At 40.8% G+C, this 21,918-nt stretch overlaps 1 protein-coding gene across 10 annotated transcripts in view; it reads right to left on the bottom strand.

The window, feature by feature from the left end:
- Positions 1–21,918, bottom strand: part of SDCCAG8 (SHH signaling and ciliogenesis regulator SDCCAG8) — a 250,681-nt gene that overhangs the window by 159,966 nt on the left and 68,797 nt on the right. For all 10 annotated transcript variants that reach the window (XR_013334574.1, XM_077761821.1, XM_077761815.1 and 7 more), the window contains 3 exons: positions 14,585–14,737; positions 6,244–6,378; positions 3,044–3,160 (listed from right to left, as the gene is read on the bottom strand). Coding sequence is in view for 9 of the 10 variants with exons in the window: in XM_077761821.1 (XP_077617947.1) it covers positions 3,044–3,160; positions 6,244–6,378; positions 14,585–14,737 (405 nt within the window). In the remaining variant the exon portion in view is untranslated. The remainder of the gene's footprint in view (positions 1–3,043; positions 3,161–6,243; positions 6,379–14,584; positions 14,738–21,918) is intronic.

Here is a 21,918-nt window from a genome sequence, read left to right as displayed (position 1 = left end):
ATATCCTTTTATTTCCTGTTAAAGAAGCTCAAACCATAACATTCTGACATGCAAAAATGCACCTGTCTGATTCTAAAAAACCAGCCATAAAACAGACATTGTTAGGATGGCCAGAGGAGTGTGACTATGGGCTGGGCATTCTCAGATATTAAAAGAATTATTGTTGGTATTGTCCTGTGTGACGATGACATGGTGGTTGTGAAAAAAAAAATCCTTCATAGATGCACACTGAGGGGTTCATGGGTGAAGTAACATCATATCTGAGATCTGCCTCAAATACTTCAGCAAAAGAAGAGGTGGGGGAAGGAGACAGAAGCAGAGAATGCGGGAGAGAAGACGAAGAAACAGACAATGACAAAGACAACAAAGAAGAGGAAGGAAGAGGGGAGAAAAAATATCCCATGAAATCAATGGAATAGGAATGGCAAAATGGTGAGCCTAGGTGATGGGAATGTAGGAGTTCCTATTAACATCTTTTCTGTAGGTTTTTAAATTCCTATAATAGAGTGTGAGTGTGTGTGTGTTTGTGTGTGTGTGTGTACCTGTTGCCTACAAAAAATTTCTAATAAAAATCAGGGTATAGATTTTTCCTTCTCCTCTAAGCCAATTTTTTTTGGGGGGGTACAAGAAGCCGTCTTCTCAGGCTAGCGGCAGCAGTCTTTGCTTACGTGATACAAAGGAGTTGATGGGAAGGATAATCTACCCGTGGGTTCCTGACACAATATAAAGAAGAAAAGGAGAAAGTGGGAGGAAGAGATTGCTATTGTTACTCCCCTAACCCTTCCTTCTAATTATGCCAGAGTCAAGGTTCGGGTCACAAAGAAAATGATTTTCGTGGCCCACCATTTGCCCTATTTTTGTAGACATCAAAAAAAGCTCTTGTTTTTTTTTTTAACCACATTCCAATCTCACAGTTTCCCACCTACTTTAAAAATGTATCAAGAGTCCAGATTAACAAAAATAGGAATACAATGACCATAGTAGAAGGAATGCTTTGTTTGTAAACCTAGAGATGGCCTTGCTACGCTCACTGGCGTGATGTTCAACACTCTAAAAGTTAAATACACTTTGTATTATTAAAAGTATTTCAGATAAATGCCCCACATGCCCAGCTTTTAAAAGTTGGATGTAAATTTCTCTCTTGAGTGCAGATGGTGGCCAAGCAAAGGGGCTCTTTGGTCTTGCGGACAGAAGGTCAGGTCATGGCTGAAAGACCAAAGAACAATTGCTGCTTTGCTCGTCCAGATCATCCTCAGAATGAGACACCACTCCTTTCTTTTCTGAAACTGTCTGTTCCATACAGAATAGTTACAAAGAGTACCTATAAGATTTCCTCACATTCTGTCCAAGAGAAAATGGTAACGAGCACATCATATCACAAGCATCTTGTAAGCATTCCGAGGTTTTATTCCTAACCCTCTGACCTCCTGAGAACGCACATCTTTATCTAAAAACACTGGAAATCATTAAGAAAACTGCTAATGTTTCACTATTTAGCAGGAAATGGTTAACAAATGAACATGGCTCCTTTTAAAATCCTGCAACTTTAGCCTCCACATCATTGCTTGTTAATTGCCAATACCTATAAGCTCTGAAAGACAAATATTACAAACACTTCTACATGGTATTCACTTACACATGATATGCTAATCTTATTATTCCTATAGTGTTTTTTCTCCTTGGAACATTAACCTGTAATTTTAAATAACTCAGACACTCTTCCTATTTTTTTCCAGTTAGTCCAAGATGTTGTATTGGGTAGATGCTATAAAATAATATTACAAAAGTATATAATAATGGTAGTAAGCTTCCCAAGATGATACCCCTAAAAAAAAAAGTCATAATACATCAGGAAAGGAAAGGAAAGTTCCATCTGTTTGGTAGTCTTAGTCCTTCAGTCAAGGACAGAGAGGCTTTTCAATTTCACTATCAGGCACGCCCCCAACTGGATGCAATAAAATAGTTTCGTTATCTGTACATGTTAATAATGAAAATTCTGAAAATTAAAAGTCCTAACACTCTGAGTATAGTAGTACAAAGGCAGAATCTGATTTTAGTTGTTCAGATGTTAACTTTAGTGCCAGGGATTTCAGCTATGACTTGAAAAACTTTCTGTACTAAATTTCATTATCACTTTCATTTTTAATACTTTTCCCAACTGTCTCTGTGTCATCTGCATAGAAAGTTGACAGGGTTGAAAGGGAAAATATGCTGGGAAGTCCAATAAAATGCTTTGAACTAGAAATATGTTTCAAAAAAATTATTAAGGGCTACCTACTTTTAAATTGTGGCAATTTTTTTTTAAATGTTGACATTGAGAACTCATTTTAATGGAAGAGATTTATCAATCTGCTTTGGTGAATATAAAGAATGAGAGCCTCCAATGTTCTATACTATCACATAAAAATAGAAAATCCAAAGTGAGTCTATTAGAATTGCCTCTCTAAAAACTTAATCCATGTCGTCAATTAAAATCAGAGTATCTACATGATCTCAACAGAGATATAACATAAAACATCTGTTCAGCTGAGATTGAAGTAAGTAGCATTTCCCCCTAACATTTCTAATTTCCCTGTATTTAGGCTTCTTGAGCAAACATATTCATGGTTATCTTAGTTAAAACTGGTTTCACTCTGCCAACAATCAATTTGATTGACATATTTACATATCAACTCATCTCATCTTACAAATTTTAAACTTTTTCACTTAAAATTGGATTCAAGTTGGCATCTTTCAAGAACTTTATGTACGTATATTTTAGGTTCAAACTGTGCATTAGAACATTTTTTTTTTACTTTTGTAAGTAATAGATACACATATCCAAATGTATATTTATGACCTGTCAGATTGGGATTTTATATGCATGCGGTTGTATTCTCACCATTTCATGTGAAAGGTGATAATTTTAGGCTACTAGAAATGAAGTTCTTTTAACAGTATATACTGGATTGTTTCATTAGCTAGAAGCAATATAATAGAAATGAAATAACTTACGTCTTTAATTAGGTCTTTAATTGCTGCAGTTACCCTTGCCATCTCTTACCTGATCTTTCATTTCAAGGTCCCTTTTAGTTTTTGTTCTGTACTCTCTGTGCTCCTTCTCTGCCTCATCCTTCTCCATTTTGGTTTTATTCAACTGATAGCGCATTTCCCCACACACCTGTTAGATTGTAAAAAATACATCAATAGCTGCTGGAATCTACCAGGCAATGCCTGCAGTTAGATCATTTGGTGCCCCCTAGAGGTCATGTAAATAAAATACACTAGAACTCAGAATTCTAAGAATGGCATTTTCTGTTAAGAGTATTCAATGTATTCTGTTAAGATGCGAAAGCAGTATCAGGTACTACTGAGTTTAACAATTTCAGATTACAGATAAAGGAATGTATAACTAAGAAATTTAAGTAATGTGCCCACTATTTTTTGTGGGAAATAATAGTTTCAATTGCATACTATTATCCATAAGGTATTATCATTTCAATCTTAACTAGGTGAAATCATTAATTAAAATATTAAGCTATGTTAATCCTCATTAAAATTATTACAGTGAAATAGACATTCTATAAAATAAAGCTTTCCTTTAAAGATTTGATTAGCTAGCTTGGCTTTTATTTTAAAAATTTATAAAGAAATTTTTCTCTCTGCCAACAGGCTATATGATCGGTGTTTAGGTGTGCGGTGGTCCCCAGTATTTACTGCAGTCTCTGTAGATAACATCAATCATATGCACAGTGCTATGCACTTAGATGAAGAAAGACTGGTAAGAGTCACAGACTGGAATCATGCACACTCTGCATTTATAACTGTAGCATTCAACATAAAAGGAAAATATACATTTAGGTGAAACGATTTTAACATTTCATTAAATAATGAACACATATAGCATCCTGAAAGTGTTGTGTATCATCCCTTATACAATTTGTTTTTCAATCCAGGGCTTATACAGACAGGTAGATATATTTGGTAAACATAATCAGCAGATAAATCTAAATAAAGAAATTATGAGCCTTTGAGATAACTGAGAACCTGTAGAGAGATTAACACACGAGTCTGTTAATCCAGTCTCTGATTTACAAACACAGGTTTTTAAAAATCACGTATCATCTGATGGTTACAGTTGCTTGAAACTTTTCATTTCTGGTATTTCTCCAAAAATGACAATTGGAACTTTAGAAATTAGTTTGATCATTACTGAGGTATTCGAATCTTATTAAAACCTGCATCTGTCTCCTATGCTCACACCAAAAATGCTTTAGAAAATAAACGAATCTGTATCCAAAAGTTATAGTGACGAGAGAGGAAAAAGTCAATAAGTTTCTCCCCAGTGATCCTCAAAATACTAGAAAAAAGAATACAGTTACTGAAAATTCTATTTGAAATTCAAATTCAAATGCCTTAAATGGGTCAGAGCTGACCCCTCCCATTTCAAAAACAGTAGTAATTTATAAAAGTCATTAATTTTAAAGCTAAATGAAGTGTAAAATGAAGAATGACAGGAAAAAAATTAGAGGGGCCCTCATTTCCTTTCTTTCTTGGTTCTTCATGATTCCAACCTATTTGATGTATGCATATGAATGAAATGAAAAAACCCAAATTGATACTAGAAAATAATAATTACACAGCCATGGTATTTCAAACCCAATACTAACACATAGTTATCTTGTAATAATAAATGCCTACATATTTAGTTTTATTTAAAATTATTTGGGGTGCCTGGGTGGCTCAGTTGGTTAAACACCTGACTTCAGCTCAGGTCATGATCTCAGGGTTTGTGGGTTCGAGCCCTGCATCAGGCTCTGTGCCGACAACTCAGACAGAGCCTGGAGGCTGCTTTGGATTCTGTGTCTCCTTATCTCTCTGCCCCTCCCTCAGTTATGTTCTCTCTCTCTCTTTCTCTCTCTCTCAAAAATAAATAAACACTAAAAAATGTTTAAATTATTTTATCCCTTAATTTTATTTTTAAAGTTCCCTTGCTGTATTAACTACCACGTTAGCATCTGCTAAGTTTATCCGTAACACTTCAATCTCATCTAAAAGAAACTAATAAATTAAATTGAAATAGAATGATTTCATCTCAGGGTTGAAGCCACCTCAGGGTACCTCTCTGATGCCTGAATGATTTTTTGGACAGTTCTAAAGACAGAAGAGGCATCTAGACTGTTCATGTTTCAACAGAACATTCTTTCCCTACAATGGACTGAACGGTCACCCCAGCTTTCCCCCCAAATCTGGATTAACCACCGCCCCCCCATCCCCACTCCACTATGTCCACCCCTACCCTCCACACAAACACACTGATGATACTGGCAAATACGATAGCTTTAAACCTCCACACTGGCTAGCTTGAATTTTAGAAAGCAAATGGAGAATTAAATTCATGCAGAAAAAAAGAAAAAATGGGCTTTTTTTTTCCTTCTATATATGAAGAAAAATTGTATTTACTAAATTATAAAACGTTGGCATTACATATGTGTCAACATTTAGGAAAATATGTTGATAGGTAAAATGCAATATGAAAGGGGTATACATTACAAACAAAATTATCTGTGTACATATTGGTAAAAAAATAAATCTACTTAATTTATTACATCATGCATGCCCATACGTAGTTTCTTAGTTTTAAGGCAACTGCAAACTGAAATCTACATGGACTTCCAGCGTTTCATAAACATGTACCTTACAGTAGCCAGTTAAGACTGTTCAACATTTTAGTTCTTGGTTCACAGGGCTGTGATGCCCAAAGGGCAGACACTGGGATGTTTTGAAGTATAAATTTAAGGACCAATAAAATAAGATTCTTAGTATGAGAACCTTGATTTTAGAGATCAGGTATGAAAAAGAATGGGAGGTGGAGCATTTTTTATTTTAAGCAACTCTTGGTGTTGTAAATGTATGTCTTTTGCTATTTTTGTGGGGACCAAACCAATGCGATCTTTGGCAAATATTTTTCCCAACTGTCTAACTTAGAAATACAAGCATTATCAAACACTCAATGATTAAAGTAATGAAACCTGCTTAATGAAAAGTCTGTCTCAGCCACTTTGAGTTCTTCAAGGACATTATTTGCGTCTAATTCATCTTTGTCTTTGTAGCACCCATCAAAGGGCTTGCCGGTAATAAGTAAATATTTGCCTCATGAGCATGAGGTGGACCTTTACTATCTTAAATAACAAAACCTTTCTATTCCATGCTTCTGAGTTTTGTACATTAGAAAAAAATATAAACTAGAATCTCATTTTGTACCTTTGCGACATCCATTTCTTTGGAAGCAAGCTGGTTTTGAATTTCCTCTAGTTGATTAATAGCTGAAATCTTCTCTCTTGTAACCTTTTCAACCTGGACCTCCAGTTGGGCAATATTTTGAGACAGAGACAATATCTATAAGAGGAAGGACAATATCTATAAGAGGAAATAAAAGTCCTAAATTATAATGTCACTTGACAAAATAAATACTAAGAACACTGATTACTCAACCTTACAAAAAGAATGAGATCTTGCCGCGTGCAACAAAAAGAATGAGATCTTGCCGCGTGCAATGACATGGATGGATGTAGGGATGGTAATGCTAAGTGCAGTAAGTCGAAGAAAGACAAATACCATATGATCTCACTCATTTGTAGAACTTAAGAGACAAAGCAAAGGGAAAAAAGAGACAAGAAAACACACACTCCTAAATACGGAGAAAAAACAGGTGGTCACCAGAGGGGAGGTGGGTGGGGGGTGGGGGAAATAGGTGAAGGGGATTAAGAGTACACTTATCTTGGTGAGCACTGAGCAATGTATCATTATATTGTGCACCTTGGACTAATAAAACACTATGTAAGAAAAAAAAATCTTGAATTAATAGTCTGTGTGGCCACTGGGTTCACTCCCAAGTCATTTCTCTGTGGATCAGGTACGTCCATTTTTCCACCTCCTCCACTCACCCATCCCCCGTGACTCAAATATGTACTTCCTTCCCATTTATTCCTGGGTCTCTACCCTTGTTTTGAGAAATACAGAAAGATGATAAAATCAAAATTGGGGTTGAAACTTTAGTGGAAGAGACAGATACAAATCAATTTCAGAGGCAATATCAAGAAAATCGATATCAAAGTCTTGAACCCTCCTCTCACATGGAAGGACAAAAGGGCTGGTCAGGATAGCTGGAGAGGCAGACCCTTCAGAGAGAGCAACTGGGATTCAATGCACCCCACTCTCCTTCCCCCGACACCAACAGAGGAGGCTTTCTGCAACTTCACTTTGGTATAAAAAACCACTATCCCCGCTCCTCCAGGAAGGTTTCTTTGATCCCTTGTTCCCAGCACGTAATAGGAGCCCTTCATGCACTCAGGGCTGCTATTCAGCTATTGAGTCCTGGGGAGGCCATGTCTGCTGTTTGCAGCCGACATCCACTCTCACGATCTGCTGCTCATGAAGTACTGGTAATTTCATATCTCAACTCTCTTTCTGGCGTGCGCTCGCACAACTTGTATGTATCTCCATCACACTGCAAGGTCTGCACGCCTCCAACACTGTGCATATCTCACTGCCTTTAGTTGTCTGTTTCCTCATTAGACTGCAAGTTCCTCAAGGCCTATTCCTCACCATATGTGTGAGGAATGGATCATCAGAATAAACAGCTCTTCTGAGGCACTGTCCACTCTACAGATCTCAAGTCCTTAGTGTTTCTTCTCAGGGTGAGAAACGGTTTCCAGGTCTTAGAGTTAACCCATTTTACAGGTTTTTCTTTGCAATTATATTTTACTCTGCTCCAGTAAGTCAAAATTTCCTAGACTCTTAATTTCTTATTTGTATTAGTAGTTTTAAAATGAAGAAGAGGGGCGCCTGGGTGGCTCAGTCGGTTGAGCGTCCGACTTCAGCTCAGGTCATGATCTCACGGTTCATGGGTTCAAGCCACGTGTTGGGCTCTGTGCTGATAACTAGCTCAGAGCCTGGATCCTGTTTTGGATTCTGTATCTTCCTCTCTCTCTGACCCTCCCCTGCTCATGCTCACTCGCTCTCTCTCACTCTCTCTCTCAGAAATAAATAAAAAACATTAAAACAATTTAAAATGAAGAAGAAATACTATCTTCCTCGAGAGTGAAACACACAGAGATATCTATCAGCTTTTAATTTGTTAAACAAGAACTCATACAAAACTGAAATAATATTTTAAATCTACCATTGTATACTGACATAGGTGTTAACTCAGTTTTAACAAGTGAAATCAATAACTCAGATTTTGTGATACAGATCAGGATTGTATATAACTAGCTAATGTTGACACATATGAAATAATGAGCCCTGGTAGCTATTTTCTAATTAAATAGTAGATGTATTAATTAACTTTTCTGGGGATCGTAGGGAATTGTGTATTTGATGTATGGTTTGTTTACATGTCCTTCTTATCATCAAAAGATTGGCTAAAAATCTAATTTGTACATAAAATTACTTTTACTGATACCCAGCTACAAACTTTCCTAATTCACATTGCAATCTGAACCCGAAACTGAAAGTCAAAAGAAGTTAAGTGTAACAAATAATAAGATTGATTTATAGCCTTAATTTGAAAATTCAAGTTCATGAGTATCCATATTATGTATCCATAGTACATCCATATGAATGTAATTCTAGCTTCTCTGGAACCATATCACAGCAGCAAACTTTAATATCCAGCTACTAAAAATCATATTTATGTGAAGATGTATCTTATGGTAAACACATTAACATTGGTGGCTCTGCAGACATTTACCTGCTAACTGTAAATTCCGAGTCAGTTTCTATTACAAGCGTGTAACAAATCACATTCCTTCCATCTGACCCCCTCCCTCTGCCACCCATCACTTCTTCCCTCTGCCCACTACCTGTCTGCTCCCTCCTGTCACCCACTTCCTGAGGCCTCTGCTCCTGTTGTCACACCTCCTTTTCCCCCACGCCCACCATCTGGAAGTCAACATTACACTGCAGGAGCTTCTCCATCCACATCTGTTGCGGAGGCACAAGTAACATGGACAGCTGCAACACTGCTGGATGTCCGGGGCGTTGACATCAGGCAAGTCCTTTAAACTTTGACAGGGGCAAGCAGGAGACCAAGGACACCCAGGCTGGGCGACTTGATGGAAATCTCTACGCAAAGGCGGGGTCCCTAGTGTACTGAACATGATACCAAGCGGTGCTCACTATACAACGGGTGCAAGAGTTAAGGATTCTAGCAACGGACTATTATCCAGGGAACCAACTGAAAAAAAATGGGTAGACCACAGGGGGCGCTCAATAAATATGATCAATGGCGCATTGAACTAACAAACCTAGGGGCTCGGTGCAGCTAAGGACCGTAACAGAAGACAAGAAACAAACTCCCAGCAAGTACTGCTCATGGGGGAATGATTCGAAATCTGTCTAGGTAGAAGACATCTGCTCTCCTACAGCTTCCCACACACACGAAATTTAATGAGAATGAGTAAGAAGAAAGAAAAGAAAAGAAAGAAGACGAAAGAGAGAGAAGGAAAGTCTAAAAGCCTTGCAGGCTTTCCTCACTGCTAGGAAAGGGGGCGGCTCTAGCACGAACTAGAGTTCTCAGCGTTAGGATGAGCTGTTCTATCTCCCTCTGATCCACTTCCAGCACGAGGCAGTGGGCTACACGCTTCTCTTTTAATCCCCTTGGAGAAGGAATTATATGGGATTAATTTTCAGTTGAAAAAAAGGGAGATTCTGAAAATTCAGGAATTAGCCTAAATGCATTCAAGCTAATGAATAAAAAGGAGAGCCAGGCTTTATATTCAAGTCTGTCGGCTTTACGAATGCGCAGGTGCAAGAAATCTACCCAATCAGCCTACTCCTCTTTCTGTGGAGTAAGAATGATCCTAGCCTCAAGCTAAAAGCTTGAAAACATTCCTATTGAAGCCCATCAATTCCTTGAGTAGATCAACCCCATCATTTACTCCTCTGAAATCTGGCCAGGTTAAAAGAATTGTTCAAGGGCACACAAAGGTCAAACTGACTTCAACTCCAAATCCTCTGACTCCGGAGCCACTTTCTGGCATTTCCTGAGGACAGCACTTGCCGGACTGCGAGAACCACTTTCAGCTCTTCGTCCAGATGCTTTATTTAGGGCAGGACCTCGAGACAAAACGCCAGCCAAGGCTCACTGTGGACAAAACACGTGACTCGGCCTCAGCCGTACACTGTACTTCTGCGGCCACTTATCAGTGTGAAGAAAGAGGCTGTGTTAGAGAGCCCCTGGAATACTGCCTGGCACTCTCGGCCTTCCTCTGTCCTTCCTTATCAGAAAGTCCCGTCACCATATTTTTAGCAAGCAGAACTGCTCAGCAGGGCTAAAGGTTCCCACTGAACAGCCCAAAAATAAGAGTCTCCCAGGCGTGAATAATAGCTGGTCTTTGCTACTGGTCCCATTCTCTGTCACACGCACAATGCTCAGTTCACAAGGTCCCCTCTCTCCACGGCTTATTCTTGCTGGTCCCAACCAGCACCCCTTCCCCCCATGCTCTGCATTTCTGAATCCTGGTTATCGGTCGACACTCCAAATGCCACCTTCCTCCCCAAATCTTCTATGAGCTCTTGCAGACACAGACCGTTCTGATCCTGCGAATTCACATCTTAGTCACACCTTTCCAATGGCACAGGGCCTCTCTTCTTCCCCTTGTATTACAGTCATTCATTCAACAGATACACGTGGAGCACATTCTATGTGAGTGGGATGTGCCAAGCAGTGACGATGGTACCCGACCACACATGCAGGGGACTCGTGGCAAACTGGGGGAGACAGACAATTCAACAAGAATTCGCAACTAATTGAGTCACAGGAGCCCATAGGAGAGGCTCTGAATTCATCTCTGAAAGTAGGTGGTTATCAAGAAGAACTGGGGAGGATCAGTTAGGAAGGGCACAGAGCAGAGGATTCCTCTAGGGAAGGGGCAAAGCACATGGAAACTCCTGGAAAGAAAAACAGCAGAGCATATGGTGGTGAGGCAAGGAAATAAAGTGAAGGGAGAGGAGACGGGAAAACCGAAGACAGCAAGAGACATGTGGAATCTGCACGTGATGCTGAAGGATCCAAAATCTTCTCCAAGAGGAGGCAGAGAGACAGGTAAGGATTTCAAAGCAAGACATGGACATATTGATTTGTTCGTTTTGGAAAAACCACCCTGGCTGTGGCTTAGGGTGAGCGTGGAAGCAGGGGAGAGCTGGGGGCTGTAGAAATCACCTAGGGGTGAGGACATACACGGCAGTGGGGCGGGAGACAGGGCAACAGAAAACTCCTAGGCGCCTGAACCTTGAGAATCTGGTGACTTCGTGATGAGTGGGGCGACGGTGGGGGGGGGGGTGGACAGGGACGGGAACGCCAGCGGGGTTGCAGAGCCGGGCAGCTGGGCGAAGAGTGGGAGCGCGGCAAGGCAAGCTGGTTTGGGGGCTCACTAGGGAGCCTGGGATTCAGGAATCGATGTCACGTACACGAAACCCAGAGCCGCCCTAATGTCAAAGACACCGGAATATGATGCTCTCTGCTAAACTCTAGAACTTTCCATCGAGCTGCTTTCTGGGTGCGTCTCCTTCATTGTCTGGAAGGCACTTTAAACTCAGAGCAAACTGAAAGGCACACGTTATTATCCTCCCAAATCAAGAATATAGATCCAGAGAAATCAAGGAAGGAGAACATTTACTTATTTATTTTCTAAAAGTAGGCTCCATGCCCAGCGCAGAGCCCAACTCAGGGCTTGAACTCATGACCCTGAGATCAAGACCTGAGCTGAGATCAGAAGTCAGAGGCTTAACCGACTGGGCCACCCAGGTGCCTCGTAAAGAGAATCTTTTAAAGAGAATAAGAACTAAAAACTATTCCCTTAAAACAGAACAGGAGGGCTTCAGTGGACATAGTGATGGTAATTCCACTGGCTGTGGGCACAGAAGCTGAAATGCAGGGGGCTGAGGAGGTAATTGGGGGAGAGAGCATAAAGACAACATGTACAGACAGAATTTTCAAGAAATTGGACCAAAGAGTAAGGATCACATGGAACTATTGTGGTGATTTCCAGACTGGGCTATACATCGGAGTCACTTGCACAACTTTAAAACATACTGACACCTAAATCCTACCCACAGCTACTTTCACATACTGGTTTGGGATGCAGATTGGGCAGTGAGATTTTGGAACTCCTGCGGCACCAACATTGAGAACCACTGGATTGGAAGAAAGATTGTTCTTTGAATGAGTGAGAGAGACTTGAGGGGCTTTTCCTGAGAAGGAGGAGGCTCCCTGAGGTACAGGGAGAGAAGGGGACCCAGAGCAAGGGAAAGAATGAGCGTTAAGTCCTCTCCCGTTCACCGGTGTTGGGATTCTGGTGAAATCACACGTGAAGCCACAGGTGAGGGGAAGATAAAGAGTTGAAGTGGTTTCCACTCGCTGGCTTCAGTTTTCTTTGTTAGGTAAGTAGGACTCTCTGCTGAGAATGAGGAGACCATGGTATAGTAGAGAATTTGAGGAGAATAAAAGTGATTTACAAGAGTCTTTGGGGGCACCTAGGCGGCTCAGTCGGTTGAGCGTCCGCCTTTGGCTCAGGTCATGATCTCACGGTCCGTGGGTTGGAGCCCCGCGTCGGGCTGACAGATCAGAGCCTGGAGCTGCTTCAGATTCTGTCCTCCTCCCTCTCTGCCCCTCCCCCACCTCAAAAATAAATAAACGAAAAAAAATAGTCTTTGAAAATGGTCCCAAGATACCCTCATTTCCACCTGGACTATGATACTTACCTCCCACCTGATCTCCAGGCACTTATTCTGAGTCTCCTTCCAATTTACTGACAGATGGAACTTCTCAAATAGAAATGGCAGCATGACCCCACCCAATTTAAAGTGTCCAATGGTTTTCCATTTGCTTTGGGATAAAACTTAAAACCTTTCACATGGATTTTAAGGCCATTCATGCTTTGGTCCCTGCATACTGCTCCAAACTCATCTCGCACTAAGGTCCCCCCGTCCTATGCTCCAGTCACCTGGGACTCCTCTAAATTCCTAAAAAGTATGATGCCTGCTAGCTTTCGAGTCTGGGGGGGCCATTTCCCTGGGTCAGAGGCTCTTCCCCTGAGCTCTTCACCTGACTGCTACTGAGCGCTGTTGAGTCTCATCTTCAAAATCTCTTTCTTAGGCAAGTCTTCCATGGCCACCCGGCCTAGGTCAGATTTGCCTGTTCTATATTCTCAGGGTACCCTATACTATACTTTCTGGCATGTATCACAGTGGTAATTAAAAACTCATTTATGGAAGTGTGTGTTTAATGCCTTCCTCTCCCCTTCTCTGTAGGCAGGGCTGCACTGGTCCTGGGACGCCCCCAGCCCCTCCAGCTACTATCGGTTGCCCCGCGCTGAGTGGGAGAGAGGAGTGCACAGCCGCAAGAGCGCCGTGGGCACGTTGGTGCCGCCCGCAAGGCTCAGATCACCAGCTCCAGCCAGAGAAGGCGGAGTTAAATTGACACATAGTGGGGTTTTGACAGGCACACTTTTTTTTTTTTTTTTTTTTAAGGATAAGACAAGGGAGTTTACAATAAATGCCTCCGGCACCCGTTAAGACTTGAAATTCACTGGACAGAGTTGGTGATTTTTCTCTTTATGTAACCTCAGGATTACAGTGCCTTGCACATGGCAGATACTCAGGAGAGATATGTGCTGAATAAGGTAATTATCACACACTGGAATATTACAGCACAGCAGGCAGGGTACAAGCTGTGAGTTGCTGTAAAAAAACATGTAACAGTTGTTTTTGTTATTTCATGGACCACATCTTGCTCAATGTTACTCTACTGTAGCAACTTTAAAAGCTAGGTATTCCAGTTTCTATTTTTTTAGTTTACTTATTTTGGGTGAGACAGAGAGCGAGTGAACAGGGGAGGGGCAGAGAGAGAGAGGGAGAGAGAGGATTCCAAGCAGGCTCCACGCTGTCAGTGCAGAGCCGGACGTGGGGCTCGACCTCACGAACCGTGAGATCATGACTTGCCCTGAAATCAAGAGTCAGACCCTTATCCGACTGAGCCCCCTGGGCACCCCTCTCTCTTCGTTTCTTACTGTTTCCCAAACTGTCCACCTCATGCTAGCTGTTCCTTTTGTCTTTCATTTCTCCCTTCCATTCATTCATCGGTTATGTTCATTATTCATCATGTACCTATTTTGTACCATGTATATAATCACTTTTTCTTGGCTAATTGGTTTCTTCCATGTGTTTTATCTTTTGAGAGGGGGGGATAAAGTGGGGGAGTCAAACTTAACCCTAACCTAGAAAAGCACCTGCTTTCCTCTAAGAAACAGGAGAGAGGGTCTCAAACAGAATGGAGGGATCAGAGCAAATTTTACAATTTCATAGCATGGAATCGAATTGGCTATTTAATTTGGAGAGGTCCAAGAATATAACTTTTCTCGAGAAATACATAGGTAAAGGGAAACTGTTTCTGAACTCTAAATTATAAGCAACTGGCTACTCACAAGGTGTTTACAATTTAGAGTTCACTCAAGAATTACAGCCTATGGCGTCAGCGGTGAAATCAGACATTTCTGCTGTGGGGCGGGGAACAAACTGAACAAACTGAATCCGCGGGTACCTTTGATTTCACGTTCTCCCTCTCTTCTGTTATTTCCTTTTTCATCATCTCTTTCTCAAAGGCCCTTTTCTCTTGCTGAGATGCGAGTTCTTTTTCAAGTCGCTCTTTCTGCCTCTCCAGTTCGTTCTTCAACTGTTCACACTGGATTAAAGCCTGCCAAAGTAAGATGAAGGGAAATGGGGGCTTAGAATTTGGAATAAAATAAGGGGAAAATGAGACAAGCCTTAATTTTATTTACAATCATCACAACTCGTTGTACAGCCCATTAGAATAATTTTATACTTGTTTGTCAATACCAATTACAGATCTAAAATACTATTCAAATGTTACATTTATTCACATATTTCAATTTTCACAATTAAGGCTGTATTAACTAAGCCAATAAAAAAAATTCAGATTAATGGACCCTCAAGAAGGCCACAGATGAGTCTAAATTTGGAAAAGGCATGAGAAAAATCAAGTGTTCTAATATTTTCAATTACATGCCATGTTTATACTAAGTGAAATATGCAAGTCTCCAGTTTAACTGAGTTTTCATTTGTTCCTCATTAAAAATGAGTAATATATTTCAAACAAGAAACAGATCAAAATTGACAATGAGACGGATTGGTTATTACATACAGGCACCTATTTTTAACATTATCAAATAATCAGGGTTCCTGAAACTTGATTAACTACAGTAAAAATTAATTAGGTAATAAAAAAAGTTTAGATAAAGAAAGACTCAAAAGAGCATTTACTACCTAGTTTTATAAAATAAGAAGTGTCATCTTTCACTGCTGGTATTTTACAAGTCCATAATTGTTCTTAGTCTCAATTTCCCACTCTGGATTTCTAGAAGTAAAAACTTTCTAACTTCCTTTTGACTACATTCACAGTATCTTTATGTGTAACACCCAAAAATAAGCTAGCTTCAAAATCCCAATTTTAAAAACCCCTAATAAAGCTAAGGTGCTTGACATAGAAAATCTGAGTCATTTTACGATATCTTTGTCTTATTCCAGTGGCTCATATCTAATGTCTAATATCCACCTCATTCAACGGCTACATTCCCCTTAACTGGAAAGCCAAGAAACTCAAGTCTCATATGACCTAAAGACTGCATAAGTATACATCAAGTTATAAGTGGGAGAGAGTCACATTTGGGGATTGAGTCATATTTGTTGTTAATGGAGAGGGAAGTGGGCTCAGTAAGCACCACAGCTTTATGCATAGCTCTGCTTCCCTCTGGAGAAAGCTACAATAAGTATAAGCGGTAAATAATCTAGGGTATGTGAATTTTCTTCTCTTCATCTGGAAAGCATTAAGTCCTAATTTCTTTCAAACTCTTCTGGAAAGTTTCCACACTCCTGGGCACAAAATATGAGAGTAGAACTCAATTGTCTCAGATTAACTGACAAGCACATACAGTGACTGGAAAATGATTCTCCCAGGGACTTTGTCTCAAGTCCAATTCTAGCTGAGAATGCCTGTGAAATAAAACTTTTACATTAGATTTTAAAAGATGTGAAAAAGCATAGGTTTTCTGTAATGTAAGCTTTTGGAGCTTGATAGATTATGAATTTGACATGTTTGTGCTTCAGAACACAATTGCTCTTGCGAAAAAGATATTATATGAATCTAATAAAAATGTTCATAACTTTTGTGGCTAGAATACTACTGGCATGAAAGAATAAGATGACTATTGTATATAAAGCTTCTTCCCTGAACAAGAGCTCAGGAGCCAGCACTATTAAGCACAGAAAGAGTGGAACATGACTGCTAAAGATCTGAACATCTGGCTAACATGAATGGCAAGCAAAGAATCAATTCCAAGAAGTCAGTCAATTCAGGAACCAGGAGCAGTAAATGATCCTGACCAGTTAAAGAGACGTAAAGCCAAGGTAAGACGATATAAACACAAAATCCAAAGCAAGAAGTTATAAATCACTTAAAACCATGGCTGTAGGCTCGGTTTTTGTGGATGGCCTTCTCCCAGTTAGGACTGGCCACCACGGAGAGGTGATGACGAGGAAGTGTGAAGGCAGTACTTTTATCCGTCTTGATTTCCATACATATGCCTGGTCGCAATGAAGAAAATATTAAGGCTCAGTAACACTTGGACTTAGAAAAGTGCTTTAATCTTTCTAGAGGTATCCTTCTAACCATGGGCCTCACATACTAGATAGGCGATCACGGGGAACTAAATAAGTATGTATACACTCTTTCCATTAAAGCTTCACTGTTTCTTTCCAGGGCTCCTGCTCTCCTAGTTTCTGGAATCCCTCCTGATTCTGCTTGTCTAACCATTCGGTAAAGGCGTAGTAACTGAATTATCATGAATGGGGTCAGGTCAGTAAATGGTCAGGGAACCCAGTTGATTTGGGGCCTGTGGCTGCCATTGCTCCCAACGGGGTGGCTTCTTCCTGTCCCTGAGCACGGCCCCTGTTCGGTGGAAATGGCTGTGGCTCTTGAGCTGAGCCAATTACACTAGTCCTCCACTGAGTAGACTCAATCCTCAAAGGACCCTTTCTTTCCTGGGACATTTCTTTATCTGTGGTTATTCTGTGCTGGCCACATAAACACATTTTTTTAAGACATAATTTATTGGACTTGATATTCCCAGCTCCAGTTTTATTAAACCAACGAGTATGTGTTACTCTCTTAATGGGGTCAAAACATTTTCTGAAACAAATTTATGTCTCGTCAACTCAATTTTTTAAAATAGGAAGTCTGTTAGGATACATGAAAGTCCTTCCCAAGTGCAAGAGTTAGGTTTCTAGAAACCCTTGTGACCAAAGAACTCATGATTCAAGAATTAAAGATCTTGTGAGAAATAATATAATTCACACCTAAAATATTAAATTTAAAATTCACATAAAAACTTGTGACGATGTTTTCATTTTTATGTACAACCCACAAAATACAAATAATCGACTGTCAACACGTTTTAAGCATTTAGCTTATGAATAATTGAAAGGCACTTAAATTTTCAATTTATAAACTCTTGTTCCTAGAAACCTATCAGTCTCTATCTCCCATTTTCAAGATGATTATGATTTTTTTTTGTTTTGTGGCAGATAATCTACATATCAAGAAGAGTTATGTTCTCTGTGCTTGCAATCAAGTGTCCAATTGCTTTCTGATCTTCTTTTTACTTTAGGTTTCTAATTTTCACCTTTCTGATTCTACTATAGTCTAAGAAAAATAATAATTTAGAAAGAAAAAAAAAGTTTTGGGGACATTTATTCAACCTCCTGGGTTTTATTATTATTTTTTAATCTTCCCGTGGAGGGTTATCTCCTTATAGATATGCTCATGATAACTTCATTCCAAAGCCAACAATTTCCCTTCAAATAGAAGCAAGCAGGTCTGAGGCTTGGTTAACCTCTTCATCTTGAAGCTTTACCAAGGCATCACTGCAAAACTTCTGCTTTTCCACCCTCATTTTTTCCCCGAGGTTATTTATTTTCCTCCCTTTTAAAATTATCCCTGGTAGTAAGGACTTGCAATTTTCAAAGAAAACCAAAACCATGTATTGGTCACTTACTATGTGCCAGATAATTTGCTAAATAGCTTACATGGACTAATTTATTTAACACTCTTGCTAAATTTTAAATAGTTCTTTTTTAAAAAAATTTAATACTCATTTATTTTGAGAGAGAGAAACAGAGTATAAGCAGGGGAGGGGCAGAGAGAGAGGGAGACACAGAATCCAAAGCAGGCTCTGGGCTCTGAGCTGTCAGTGCAGAGCCTGACGCAGGGCTCGAACCCACAAACCAGGAGATCATGACCTGAGCCAAAGTTGGAGACTTAACTGACTAGGCCACCCAGGCGCCCTGAATTTTAAGTAGTTGTTATCACTCAGCTGAAGAAACTGAGCAGCTTTAAGACATTAAGTAACTTGCCCAAGATCACAGACCTAAAAAGTGGCAGAATAGAGTGGTTCCACAGCTGAATCTATGCACGGCATTGCAATTTTATCGTGTTATAGATTTACTGTCTTATAAAATCCTCAGGTGTTTCACTGCCATCTCCATGTAAATATATTAACATAAAATAGGGGCGCCTGGGTGGCTTAGTCGGTTAAGCGTCCGACTTTTCGCTTAGGTCATGATCTCGCGTTTCGTGGTTTCGAGACCCATGTCGGGCTCTGTGCTGACTGCCAGCTCAGAGCCTGGAGCCTGTTTCAGTCTGTGACTCCCTCTCTCTGACCCTCCCCTGCTCACGCTGGCTCTCTCTCTCTCTCTCTCTCCTATAAATAAATAAAACATTAAAAAATATATATATAAGATAAAATAATTCCATGTACTTACTTAGCATGCAATATGCAAAATCGAACACTAGATGGCGACAAAAGTCAAGGAACTAGAAGACTAAGCTCAACAGTCAAGTAGTTGGTTTTAAAATTAAAATATGTATGCCATTTTACTCTTTACTCTCAGAAAGCAAAATTCCTGGTATGTTGTGACATGCCTGTGAGATAAAAACTAGCAGATCTGCACTGTATTTTTTAAACTGCTTGGAAATCAGTTCCTGTATTATTGCTAATTCAATGAGGCTTAGAAATCGGTTCTTACACTACTACTACTAATTCAATGAAAACTGCTTTAGATTCCCAATACACAATAGCTTTTTTTGTTCTTAACTGTTAAAATTTTTAAAAGCACTAATTAAAAATTTCATATTCATAGTTAAAGCTAACAATTGACTTCAATTCAACAAACATCGTTCAATGGACATGTAAACGGCTGTGTGAAGAATACAATGACAGATGTCACAGACCTGACTTTTAAGGTCTTTTGGCAGTGAGAGCTACGTAAACAGCTACCAAAATTCTACACAGCTCAGTTGAATATGGAGGAGGAAGAGATTAACTCAAACAAGAAGGGGCTGGGGAAAACTTTGGAGAAGACTGCCACATGAGCTAAGCCTCACAGGTTGAATAGATAGATCAATATAGCACCGTAAAGCGTAGCAGAAGCAAATTCATGGTCACCATCAAGGAGGTCACATTCCTGACCTTGTAATCCACATTCAGGAAAACTGTAGGTCACATTCAGGAAACAGTACAGGTCACATGAAAGAGCATAGTGAAAAATAAGGCTAGAGAAGTTAGGGTGGGGCCATATTGTGAAAGACCTGGAAGGTAAAGCTTTTATTGTACTGCAAGCGGGGAGCTCCCAGAACGGGGAGCGTTACGGCTGAGGACTTTGGCAACAGTGGGAAAGATATGCTGGAACTGGAAGAAGCCTGAGCAAGACCAGCAGAAGGCTAATGCAATCGGCTACAAAGGTTGCATCATAGCATGTGAGGGCCTGAGCCAGGAAGGAAAGGGTGGGCATAGCTTAGTAAAGGCCTCCAAAAAAGAGAGCTTGGCAACTGTTGGATGTTGAGAGCGAGGGATGGGGAGAAGCCAAGATATTTTAAAGGCTGTGAGCCAGGGCTGTTGGTAAGATGAGGGAGCCAGTATCTGAGGAGAATACAGAAAATGGCGGAAGGGAAAGGAGTGATGGACAGGCACGTGGAGAGGAGCACGGAGAGGAACAGCAGTTAGACTGTGTGGATTTTCAGATGCTAATAGAGTATCATCCATATACGGGGGTCTGGGGGCAGCAAGAAACGGGGGTCTGGTGCTCAGGGGAGCTGGTACGGCTAAAGGCACAAGGTGGGGTGTTCAAATGAGGGGAGGGTTTTGGACATGACAGGAGGGGTGTAGTCCTGCAGCTAGGACTACACGGGCGGAAGGCTTGGAATCCTGACTGAGCAATGTCTGTATAGATGGCTGTGGAGACGGACAGGAGAAGAAAGAGCACGACAAAGGACCCACAGGAGTAAATGTCAGATAAATCAAGAGGAAAAGGGGACGTGTTATAATAGGTCAGCCAATGGCTTTGGAGACGGCAGAGCTGCAGTTGAATGAAGGCAGAGATGAGGTCACCAGGTTTAGTAATCAGGAAGTGACTGGTGACTACTGAGCGAGCAATTCAGTAGCATGAAACCAGACTACATTCTGTTGAACGCCTGACTGAAGGGTGTTCAGAGGGGAACGAAGAGCTGCACGGGTGAAGTCCTGTTTCGAAGGTCCACCAGCAAAACGGTGGAGGGAAGGTGGTCGATTACGTGGAAGCTGATCAAAGTGAAGGCTGGCTCTTGTTTGTTTAAACAAGACTCATAGCTGTAGACAGGATGACGGGGTAACAGAGGAGAGGGAGGGACAGAAGACACAAGACGTGGTGACGAATGGCTCAGGGTCCCTGAAATCCTCCAAGCAGGAGGCTTCAAGAACTCAGAGAAAGAGATTCATCTTGGGAAGTTAAGATGGCCAGAGGGGCAAGAAAAAATGAGCAGAAGACGTTTGAGGGATGCGAAGGCGCTGAAGGGGCTCCTGTCGGTTGTGATGTTAGTGACGTAGGGCGACCACCGTGTGAGGAGCTAAGAGCGGAGTTGGGGAAGCGTGGGAAGCGGAATTCCTGCCTACCTTACCGAAGGTGGTCAACTGCAAAGACAATAATTACTAAACAGTACTTCTAACAACCGAAGGTGACCAGTACCACCCTCCCATGGAATTCATTCTGTGGCTTTCTTCAGCAATGCTTGATAGGCTCAAAGTCACCTAAGAAAAAAAAAACTGTGTGATCAGGCTTTTGCTGGGCACTGGAAAGGTGGGTAAACTAGAAAGATAAGAATAAAAGAATTTGGGGGCGCCTGGGTGGCTTAGTCGGTTAAGCGTCCGACTTTCGCTTAGGTCATGATCTCGCGGTTCGTGGGTTCGAGCCCCGCATCGGGCTCTGTGCTGACTGCCAGCTCAGAGCCTGGAGCCTGTTTCAGTCTGTGACTCCCTCTCTCTCTGACCCTCCCCTGCTCACGCTGTCTCTCTCTCTCTCTCCTAGAAATAAATAAAACATTTAAAAAAAAAAAAAAGAATAAAAGAATTTGTCTGTTAGTGAAAACAGATCACAATTCCCTTAGTGAGTGGATGTTTGCTGGGTACCTATTAAGTGCCAAGCAGTGTGCAAGGTACTAAAGATTTAATACGGAACAAGATGGGTAAGTTCCTTCATGGCAGAGGTTGTAAAGCCTGATGAAAGATAAAGACAAACAAGGAATAATAATACACTTTGATAAGTGCTGTAATGAGAGTAGTTCTTAGCTGGGGGCGATTCTGCACACATACACACATGCACACACACCCCTGGGAAGCTCTGGCAATGTATGGAGACATTTTGGTTGTCAGAACTTGGGAAATAGGATACTGTTGGCATCCAGTGAACAGAGGCCGGGGATGCTGCTAGATATCCCAGGAGACACAGAAAGGACAGCCTCTACAGCAAAGAATTATGTTAAAGTCCAAA

Source organism: Crocuta crocuta, unplaced genomic scaffold (genome assembly GCF_008692635.1).
Source record: "Crocuta crocuta isolate KB4526 unplaced genomic scaffold, BGI_CrCroc_1.0 scaffold243, whole genome shotgun sequence".
Lineage (NCBI taxonomy): Eukaryota > Metazoa > Chordata > Mammalia > Carnivora > Hyaenidae > Crocuta > Crocuta crocuta.
The sequence above is the reverse complement of the archived record's forward strand: the minus strand, read 5'-3'. Positions and strand labels throughout refer to the sequence as shown.